General features: G+C 44.0%; 1 protein-coding gene across 7 annotated transcripts in view; it reads right to left on the bottom strand.

Moving 5' to 3' along the window:
* Positions 1–11,232, bottom strand: part of sulf2b (sulfatase 2b) — a 73,236-nt gene that overhangs the window by 1,932 nt on the left and 60,072 nt on the right. For 6 of the 7 annotated variants that reach the window (XM_053848677.1, XM_053848676.1, XM_053848680.1 and 3 more), the window contains 16 exons: positions 8,668–8,818; positions 7,823–7,922; positions 7,236–7,311; positions 7,033–7,161; positions 5,108–5,164; positions 4,230–4,359; positions 2,626–2,863; positions 2,058–2,250; positions 1,807–1,903; positions 1,428–1,522; positions 1,297–1,356; positions 637–806; positions 429–571; positions 239–362; positions 135–171; positions 9–65 (listed from right to left, as the gene is read on the bottom strand). In XM_053848677.1, the coding sequence (XP_053704652.1) occupies positions 9–65; positions 135–171; positions 239–362; positions 429–571; positions 637–806; positions 1,297–1,356; positions 1,428–1,522; positions 1,807–1,903; positions 2,058–2,250; positions 2,626–2,863; positions 4,230–4,359; positions 5,108–5,164; positions 7,033–7,161; positions 7,236–7,311; positions 7,823–7,922; positions 8,668–8,818 (1,857 nt within the window). The remainder of the gene's footprint in view (positions 1–8; positions 66–134; positions 172–238; positions 363–428; positions 572–636; positions 807–1,296; positions 1,357–1,427; positions 1,523–1,806; positions 1,904–2,057; positions 2,251–2,625; positions 2,864–4,229; positions 4,360–5,107; positions 5,165–7,032; positions 7,162–7,235; positions 7,312–7,822; positions 7,923–8,667; positions 8,819–11,232) is intronic. The other variant, XM_053848681.1, reaches the window with a different exon arrangement.

Raw genomic sequence — 11,232 nt, 5'->3', positions numbered from 1 at the left:
AGACTCACAAGGTCCGGGATGATGAAGGCTTCTTGACTCGGGGCCACTTCCTCCTCTCAAACAGCCTGATGCAACAGACACACTGGCGTTATACACACAGCCGCCCCCCCTACAACATGAGTGCGTGTGTGTACCTATAGTGGTGGAAGGTGCCGTGCTCCCGCTCTGCTGCTGCAAACACAGTGGAGAGTGGATCAGTGGCGGCAGAGGCCGAGCGCACACGTGACGTGAGTCTCACCCGGCTCCACGGAGCGCGTGCGGGGGTTGCACTGCTTGTGGCCGCGGCAGCCGCGGAGCTCCATCAGCTGAACGTGCAGCTGGTTCAGAACCGTCCGGTCCAAAGAGCCGACGGCGTTCACCAGCTGGGCGGAGACAACAGAGGGTTAGAGCCGCCGCACGAGGAGGCCCGGCGGACCAGTCCCGGGTACCTGGTACGGGTCTGTGTTCAGGTCAAAGTACTCCAGGAAGCCGGTGGCGAACTCGCAGAACAGGAAGTTGTGGGTTTCATTGATGGTCCTCATGCACCAGTAGGTGTTGTTGTTGGCGCTGGTGCAGGCGCAGAACGGACCCACTGGGGGAGCGCACAGTTAGTTAGTACACAACAGCAGCCACCGGAGGACAGAGTGAGAGGCGTACGTGTCCAGTAGGGGGCGGTGTGCCAGTGCTGGTTGTCGTGGGTGAAGCAGGTGAGTCCCGGCATGGAGCAGGTGTCATTGTTCCTCAGCCTCTTGATCAGCTTCCTCATCTTCTTCCGCCGCTTCTGCTCCTTCAGAAGCCACGCCTTCTTGTCCCGAGCCCCGCCCTTCCTGCGCCGCCACCGACAAGCAAACAAAGTCTCTTTAGTGGCCTCTCAACGGCAGCGCTCGCTAATTGTCGCCATCTTGTGGGGAACAAATACATTGCACTCCGCGGATGGACTGAATTTCACTTTAAACAATTATAAAACTGCGGAGACAGCTCAGTAAATAGTACATATCTAATGCAGAACGGTGACAAAAACATGCATGATCGCTTTTATAGCAACATCGTCACCAGAGAAATCCATGAATTTCTCTTTGATACAACCCCTATTTTTCCCCACATTTATCATTTGAGTATTTCTTCTTGAGGTTTTTATGTGGACTAAACGTTAGTATTTATCATATGCATCTATGGAAAGCAGGATCGTATCGATTACTTTAAAAATAATTCACTAAAACATCCAGATAATTCATTGATATTATTTCTAGAATCTAAAAAAGAAACCTTTTAAAAATGACTTATCAGTCTTCAAAAAGCGCACGTCTGCAGTCCCACCTGAAGGGGTGGATATTTCCTCCGCGGTACCGGAACTTGTTCTTCAGTTTGGACTTGTAGCTGCACACGACAAGAACATGACCTTTGGTTTCCGTTCCTGGAGTGAAACCCTGTTCAGCGGCGCCACTTACAGGTACTTATTACAGTCGCACTCCAGGGGGCGCGCCTTCTTCAGGTGACCTTTCACCTCCTTCAGGTTTTTGATTTTCGTCTGCAGCGTCTCAATCTGGAAAAAAAAATGACTAAGGACTGATTCAACAAAAAACACAAGTTAAAAAAATAACTAGAAAACATTAGTAGGTGTTCAACATTTACATTTACAAACCTTAACATTATCCCCTGAAATTGACCCCACATTCCATTTTCCCCTTCTTCATGGTGTTAACTGCACATACTTGGACACTTTAAGTCAACATGTCACTGAACAGAGATGTTCTAGTGGTAGCTACTCTTCAGAAATGAAGTGGAGAGTGGAGAGTTGTGGTGTTACTGAACAAGCAAGTCAGCCACCTCGTGATCGATGTGCAGCTTATGGTCCCTCCAGGCCTGAAGAGACTGATAGACTCCAGTGTCACACTTCACAGTGGCGTTGGCCAGGATGAAGCACCTGCAGGAGGGAAGGAGAATCAATAGAGCATGACATGAATGAGTGAGTGAGTGAACGAATGAATGCACCCGAGGAGAGAAAAGAAAAATCTCACAGCTGACGGTGTGCGTCAGCGCAGGACGGGGATAGAAGCCCCACACCAGCCGCCGCTCACCTGTGCGTGACCTTGATGGAGTCGGACGGGCTCAGCGTGGGAGGAGCCGCTCCCATCCCGCTGAACTCCTCCTCAGGGTCAAATGCTTCGGCCCAGGTCTGGACGGCCAAGCTCTGGTTGCCAGGGTAACCGTTGGTCATGGATGCGGCGCGAGTGTAGCGGTTCCTGGAGAAGCTCTTCAGGACTTTGAACTCTGTCAGAGGTCATCGATAGAGAAATCTTAGCATCATCTCAATATTAGGCAATATTCATACATTTTATTTTCTACTGCGGAACACTTTTTATTCCCTATTTAACTTCATCACAATGTTTTCAATCACAGCTTGACTTGAGTTTCCTGAACATGATGTGACTATACCTCAAACTACACTGTTCAGTGAGGTTATTTCCTCTTGATAATTTTTCCAGGGTTTATCATTTTATATGTGTATGTATGTATATGTGTGAATGTGCTGTCTCCAAGTCACACGGTAACAAAACAACGTAGTCGATTGACCTCTACGTTTCTGCGCTTCCACTACGCACCGCTAGAGGTCAGAGTCTCCCCAGCTACCAACGCATCACTCACTCTTCTTGGAGAAGAAGGACTTCTTGTTGAAGGGACGCATGGCGGAAGGTCGCAGGTTGAAAGGCGGCAGGTCACAGTTGCAGGGGTCCAAGCTGCGATTGTAGAGCTGCGACTTGATGCTGATGGGCCGCAGCTGCCGACTCGGCGCCTCCCTCTGCTCGCTCTTGTCCCCCGGCGACTCGTTCTTGCATTTGAAGAGGCGCAGTTTGCCGGTGGAGTCCTCCACACACTGCCACTTCTGCACACATCACACCAGCCACGACGTCTCAGAACCATCAGACTTGACAAACTGGGAATATATATATCTGGCTGGTGGCGAGCAGAACCGAACTGGGCCGGCGCGTTATTAAAAAGTGATGAATGCAAGCAGACACGCGGTTCACTTCAGGCCGTTTATCCCGCAGATCCAGTCGGCGCCGTTGCTAAGAGACTACTTAACCGGCCAAAAGGATTTTTTGACAAGTGTAATTAACCTCAAACAAGCGTCGGCGCACTAACACAAACGTGTCTTGGGGAAGAGTTTCTCCTGCTTCATCCTCACTCGGCTCACGTCTCTCCACTTCGATCCAGAAGACTGGAGTGCTGCTGGTTCTGTTGTTGTAGCACTGTGTTTGGCGGAGATGTCATCTGGTTTGCATTCAGGCTTTGGTCCTGAGCCACGTCTGTTCGGGTTGTCACTGAAGATTTCAGTCAACAAACTCAAGCACGACTTGTACTTTCCCGAATATTGAATGGTTAAAGAGCTGCGCTCCGTGCCCGGAGGTAGTCACAGCTGCTGAGTCATCTGTTTTACATTGTTTACTTCAGCGACTCAGAAGCCCCAGATATACGTGTTTCAGTCAGGCCAGGCCGAGTCAGAGGAGTAAAGGGGCGACGGAGGGCTGGAACACAGCACTGGAAGTGGAAGACCGGGTCACGTTAGAGCTGGATGAGGACCGAGGACATGGCTGGACCTCTTCACTTCGACTGCTGCCCCCACGGCAGATCAGGGGAAATTCTTTTCTCAAAATCCTAGTCTGTTGTGCGGCAAAAAACAATGTACAAATTTCAGATTATTATTATTATTCCAGACTCAGAAAGGTCTGATAATTATTTGTATCGCAACAGAATCGGACTTTGAGAAATAATTATTATTATTTATTTTTGGTTGTGAGCGCAAAGCCAATGGACAGTTGACATGACAGGACTGAAAGTGAGTGACTGAGATGTGAGGAGCTCCGGGGGGAGGGAGGATACTGACGGAGCCCCTGGAGGATCAGTGGCAGCAGACGGTCATGCTGCTTCCCCCTCCAGCAGACTTGGTTGTAACACACGTGTGACTGTGTGGACTCTTTTGAGGAGCAGCTTTCTCTAACTGTGTGGACAGCGAGGTCCAGGTTTTACTCATGAAAACATGCAGTAAAGCAGGTTTTAATACAAGGCAACGTTCAAAACCACTCAGAGGAACCGAATCTCTCCCCTCTTCAATCTCTGGCATCAAAAAAGGCATTTTTTTCCACAACTCAGTTCCTGTTTTGATAAATCCTAATGCAATATTCTGTGACAGGAATCACACAGGTTTTTTAGGTGCGACAGAACTGCAGAGTGAGCCAAAGGTGCTGTACCTGTCCAGTCTGCTGACAGGGAGTCTGGTACTCGGCTCTCTGACACAGGTCTTTTACACGCTGATGCTTGGGCAGGAAGTTCTCCTCCTGTGACACTTCCTTTCCCTCCAGATGCTGATGCAGGAGCTTCCTGTGAACGACAGAACCCACAGTACATTAGTCGAAAGCCTAATAAATCATTTTCATCTGAAGAGGGAGGTTCACGCTTAAAATGCACAGTCAATAACAGAGAGGATCAGACCGGTTCTTCTCTTTGCAGCAGAAAAAAAATGAGCCAGAGAGCCTGAGGACTCACTGCTGACCTTTCAGTTGAATCAGGAGTGAGACGGACAAGCTCGGAAAAGGTGAGCAGAACACAGATGTCGATCTTATTAACACGTAACCAAAATGGTAGGTCATCTTAGTGGAAGCAGGAAGTAAACTTGGAGAGCAATGATCCTTCCACTGCTGCACTGTCACCCATAATGCACTGCTCAGAGGGGGACTCCAGGTTATGACCAATAAGATGAGTAAAAAGACAAGAACTGAAAACTATAGGAAGAAAACGCCAGGAAAATAGAGGGAAATATACTCGCAAAAACAATGTGAAAAAAAGTGAAAATTGGAAGATGGATTTGTGTTTTGACTTCATTAGAAAAATAAAAATAAAATAATAATAATTGTCGGCTTTTATAATCACAGCTTGCAAGAAAACAGCCAGTCAAAGTTCCACTTCAATATTTTTTACACTTAAAATTAGCGGATGGTGATAATAGCGGATATCTATTTGTTAAAAGAAGGATGTTTTTAAAAACATCAATAGATCAACTAAAACTATTCCACTGGTCTCATTGCTTGTGGAGGACACCAGTTTAGTCACTTAACTAACTGGCACTCACCCTCGTTCAACCAGAAATGAGTCTCTCCAAATTTTGGATTTCTTCTTCACTTGGAACCTGGAAGAGAAGAGTCAGTTGAGTCGCTCAGAAACATAGTGTGAGGCCAAGTTAAGGGGATCAACTCGTGTTATCACTAAACTTGAGTTCATGTGATCGTGGTGGTGAATCGCTCAGCTCCAGCGATTTTTCAAGCGCTTCCATCTTGTGAATATTCTCCATATTTCTGACACTTATGGACAGCAGACGTCGACGCTGAGGTCATCACATCACAGCTAAAGCAAGAAAAGGTAACTCTTTGCTCCCGTCTGTCGAGGGGAAATTGAGTTCACCATGGATCAAATGGAAAAAAAAACCCACTTTTAATTTAAATAACTTCCAGGATGGTGTTCAAGGATGTTTGAGGAGCAGCACCTGGGCTGAACAACAGGAGAGGCTTCTTCTGATGGTGGCAGATAATGGAGCTATTATTAACTCTCTCAGTAGCTGCTGTCCTTAAGCTCCTGATGAAGGACGACGAAACATTTGCATTCACTCCAGCTTGACTTCAGCCTCCTCCACCTCCAGCTCTTGATCTGACCTACCCAGAATTCTTCCCAGAACATTGAGGTCATGACCCTCACAACACGCTTTAATTCAACGTCAACAGAAGAAAGTCAACACACTCTTTTCCACTGAAAAGAGTCAGGCAATCTACTGGTCCTGTTGGAAGCCCAACAAAAAATAGCAGCATCCTGGCTCTTTAAAAAAAAAAAAAAGGTGGCTGTGTGGAACAGTTTCTCAGCGACTGTTCCCAAGGGGCCAAATGTGTCTGTACTTCAGAGGCCGAAGATGAAAAGAAAGAGGTTCGGTACCTCGCTGCGCTCCGGAGAACATACTGAGTCGCTTCAAAAAAAGGAGCATAGGTGAGCAAAAGAGAGTCCACACGCAGAGATCACAATCGTGAGTGCCACAATGACACTTCAAATAACGCCCTGCGTCTTTCATGTGCTTCCAGGCGAGCAGCAGTCACAAATGTTTCAGAGGGATGGCTGCACTCACTGGCCAAAATGTCAGAGTTGGTTCTCTACATCTACTTTATAGGACCTTTTGACTCTGCATCCTCCAGAAGCCACACATTTTATACAACCGATATAACCGATCTCTCTCTTCCAAGAGAGCCCAACAACTTGAATTGACCTCAACCCTTTTTCAGCTTTGCTCTGCAGAACACTTTTAAAAATCTTACCATCATTGTTAACAACCCTACTTAACTACTAACACATAAATAAGATGCATTAAAAAAACAACTGAGTTGCCATTGAAAATGTATGCCCATAAACTTGTGGAAATAATTCTCCTGAATATAAATATTAGTCTTACTAGTCAAGTACCCCTTGGCCGGGTCTGTGCAAAGTGTGGCTCGGGGGCCACATGTGGCCATCTGTCTGCCTTCTTCCTGGCCCTCCAGTCAGATCAAAACAAAGTAAAAATGTTTCGACAGTTTCAGAATTCTGCTGCCATGTATTAACAGTGGCTGTTAATAATTTAAATTTTACTTTTCAATTCAACATTACAATACAAAAATCTTAAAAAAAGACTACAATAATGCCATTTCAATGCATATTTGTATAAAGACTTATTTCCCTTGGTCTTTCCTTTCATTTCTCATTTCTTCATTTCCTTCTGGAGATGTTTCTGTAACTTTCTTATCCCGGATTGTCATTAAAAGAATTTTTTCTCATTTTACAGCAACATCACATTAGATTGCATTTACTTACATTTAGGGCATTTTTTTCATGTAATTGAACATAAACAAATCAACAGTAACTGATGCCCGTGTTAAAAACCATGGCCTAATTTCGTACTAGCTAATACATAAGCAACAACTCAGTTTGTGATTCGACCAACGTTCCTGCAGAGAAGATCAGGCATTTGTGTGTGGGTACCTGTTGGCAGCTTTGTCAGTGTCCAGCAGGCTCAGTATTGACTTCCCGTCCATGTCTGGTGGAGCGTCAAGTCCTGCGATGTCCAGGATGGTTGGAGCCAGGTCGATGTTCAGGACGATGTGGGGATTACTGAACAGTAGAAGTCACATGAGTTTCGTCCAAACCAACACCACCATTGTCGTAGAATTTTTGTGAGTATTTACATGCTGCCCTGCTCCACGTTGGGTCCTCTGATGTAAAAGGGGACGCGGATGTCAAACTCATATGGCATGGATTTACCTACACACACAAAAACAGAGGAGGTTTTGTTAAACTGTCCACATAGTTTCAAAAACCACTAACAAGAAAAAACAAAAGCGATAAAAGGACCAAAGAAAGTCTCCGTCCCACATGACACAGCTGCTGAGCATCCAGAAGACCTTGAGTGACAGCGAATGACGCCTGAGGGACCAACAACCTCTCAGATGTAACTGAAGTCAAAACTTTAGGTTGAGACTCACAGAAACGTTCTGCCGCTAACTGGATTACGGCTTGGTCCTGAATAAGAAATGTGGATTAATCTCCTTCCCAGATGATTATGAAAGCAGATGATGCAATGTCCTATAGGAGTATTTTAACACAGCCGTCAGCCACTGGAGATTCAGCTTTGATGCAGGACATGATGCCAAATGCAAATATTTTAATGCTCTTGACATTGAGAATTAACTTTAGAATTGACATTAGAAACATATAGGATTCACTCAATATCAGTCAATATCGGTGACACACAAGAGGCACTCGGATGTCTCACCTTTGACAAGCCCAAACTGTCCAATATGGTAGCCGTGGTCAGACGTGTAGATGACGTAGGTGTTCTCCAGCTCCCCAGTCTCCACCAGCATGTTATACAACTGAACAAAAACATAAAGAACAGACTTTTTTTTAACACTTCTTGTGACATTTACAGGTTTCTATTCAGTCACAAGTCTCAAGTCTCCCCGACTTTACTTTTTATGTCATCCCTCTTCAGAGATATGTTTATATTGAAAAGCTAAGGTTGGTTTTTCTGTCTGAAACACCTCACTCTTCAAACACAGACTCATCATCAGGTGTGTAAGTCAATGTAAAAGAAACAGAAGTGCTCACAAGGACGGACTGCTTATTGACATGTCTTTTCTTGGCAAGTCTAGTTCAATGCTAGACAAATCCATCGTCTGGTTGGAGACCCCTCTCTGACCCCGTGCCAGACACCACCCCCTGCAGTGAAATATTCCCCCAATTACTGAAGGAAGTGGTGAGAAAACAGCGCTGCTTCTGTTCAGACAGACATATTGTGGCAGTTAAACCTGCCAAGCGTGGACACCGAGCATAAAAGCTGCTGCTACGGGGGGGAAATGATGTCATGATAACTGGAGCTGTCAAGATCTATATATTTGAGTGTTGAAAGAGCCGCTTCAAACACCTATGTTTTTTTTTCTTCTCCTACTATCTGTGATGACATTTTAACTTTTCACAGGGAGAATTATTGTTACGCTTCCTGTGACAAGTAAAAGATTTTTTCCCACTTTGTGGAAGTTAAGAAAAATGCATCAGATGACAGAGACTCTCCGGTGTATTTAAGAAGTCCAAACAAGTGTCAAACAGATGAACACACACCTTCTCCATGCTGTCATCCACTGACAGGAGCGTCTGCAGCCGCTTCCTCTGCAGCACGTTGGTGAACTCCATGTGGATGGGCTTCATCGCGCCGGTGTACCTCATGATCCAGTGCTTGTCTGGGTTTGGAGCGTAGTTATAACTCGGAGTGCTGCCGATGAGAGAGATAAATCATTTGGTAAACATGGAGTGAAGTAAAGGACATAGAAGCATTGGAGAAATGGAGACTTTGATTACGCCTTGAATGCCTCCAAGCATGAATACAAAGAGACAAAATCTATTCTAAAGGAAGGGAACTTGTAAAATGCAATGTAAATTTCAAAATAAATCGTTTCCAGTTCGCTTTTTTTTATTTTATTTTAACTAAGGACATACCCAATTTCCCCAGTCCACTCACCTAATTCACTCTTCATTACTATTATCATCACTATTATTATAAAAATATTCATTTATTTCAACATAAAAACGTTCAGGAAATGGCAAGTGACATCACAGACAGAGAGGTCTCAAGCTGGCGAGCTTATTTGATTTTATTTGCTTTGTTATTATGATCATCTTTAAAGTCAGACTGGGTGGTTAAGCTCAAGCTTGCTACCCCATCATCCTTAATAGTTCCGCACTGTCACAGAACATTTTGAAACAGGACCAGCTCATCTGCAAACCAGCAGAAATAGGTCTTAATAAAAAAGACAGTAAGAAAAGAAACTACTATGAAAGTACTATGGTAAAGTCATGTGTGCGACTGAAGCAAGATGGCAGAATGAGTGTGCAATGACAACAGCTGTACAATAATTACACATCCCAAACCATTTCCTACACACACCCTTCCCCGCTGGGTTCACAGCAGCGGCGTCCCTTCAGTGTGTTGTGTCTAGATAATGAATGAGTCTCATCAGACCTCCCTTCTCAGCAGCTACATCCATTCATTCACCTGGACAAGCAAATCTGCAGCACCAGTTAGGAGCCGCTGCTTCCTGCCAAATGGACAGCTGAAAACATCTGTTTTACACCGAGCGAACACCATGCAGTGAAAATAGTTCATCATGTGGTCGGCACAGGATGGGAAACGTTTAACCAGGTTGTCCTGAGCACGTTTTTTTTTTTTTTACAGGAATTAAGTGAAAGTAAATTTCGCATTTGTGAGGCTCGAGGAGAAAACATTTTTCATTTGACAACACAATGATCAAAGGCAGCTGAGAAAACAGACAATGAAACACAAGAGTTCTAGAGAGATGCTTGTAAAATCGACAGAAAACAAAGATAAAACACAACCGTTTTTTCATAATTGAGGAAAAGAAAGAGGCAGCGAGGAAACTTGAGTCAGATGAGGGACAAAACAAGACAGCATCAGAGGGCGCGATAACAACGTTGAAAAGCCACATGGTTGACAAAATATTTAATAAAATGATATATATACGAAGGAATAGAAAAACAAAGACAGTCAAAGAAGAGGATCAAATAAAAAATGATACCAAATAAAATAAAACAAGTTGAATTAAAAGGGGAAATCAATAAGTGTGTCTCAGTACTGAAAGAAAAACAATAACAGGGGCGAACAATAACAAGATATATTAAATCTGATAAGAGTAGGTTTATTTTCAAAAACATAATTCAAGAAAAGGCGGGACACAAAGAGGAAGTTATAGCTGGCTGCTTGCTGAAGGAGGAAAACTGCAGCCCATCCAGGTGATAGACCAAAGTCAGGCTTGGCAGACTGGATACCAAAGAAAATGCAGCAGCAGCAGCTACAATAGCTATAACACAGATCCTTCCCAATGCCATTGTTTTCTGTTTAGACAAAAATAACCTTCAGTTTAGAGTCTGTGGTTAGTTTATTAACATCTATTAACCACCAATAACTATGGCTGGAATACTGCAATCTAGTGCTTATGTGTGCTTCATCTGAAATATGACTGAGCACTGAGGTCAGTTCTGCATCAGTGAAAACAGAGAAGGCTTGATAAGATAATGGTGTAATAACCAAGTGACAACATTGCTCTTGGGCTGCAGGAGAGTGTGTGGATGCCTTCAAAACTCAAAGAAAAATAAACAACAAATATTTTGTATTCATATTTGAAATATAGCAATTTTTAAAGTCAGGGGAGCAAAATATTGAAGTCTGTGTGAAAAACGTTTTTTGTTTTTGTTTAGCTGGCTGTGATCGTCTCCAGACTGAAGTGCACCAGGTGGAAAAGGAATTGTTTGACAGCATGATATAAAAGCCCTGTTCAAAGGAGCTTTATTTATATGGATTTTTTATGAAAATAAAAACTCTATAAACTGATTCGTTTATGAGGTATAATAGCGTCTGTGGTAGCATTGGAATGTAGCTACAGAAATAAACAACCAATGTAAACGACAGCTTACCTCAGAAGCAACTGAATAATATGTGATTAAATCGGCGCCTTCAGTGGGTATTAGCGACCAAAATGAGAGTGGGTTTTAGTTTTTGTGAATATTTTTGGCATCCAAAGGATGAACCCACTGAACTATAATCATCCTCTGACCTATGACCTTTAAAGCAGCCTAAGATGTGAGCTTTACGATGTTTTCAACCAAGTGGAA

The sequence above is a fragment of the Synchiropus splendidus genome, chromosome 18, assembly GCF_027744825.2.
Source record: "Synchiropus splendidus isolate RoL2022-P1 chromosome 18, RoL_Sspl_1.0, whole genome shotgun sequence".
Lineage (NCBI taxonomy): Eukaryota > Metazoa > Chordata > Actinopteri > Syngnathiformes > Callionymidae > Synchiropus > Synchiropus splendidus.
This window is presented reverse-complemented; position numbering and strand designations above follow the sequence as displayed.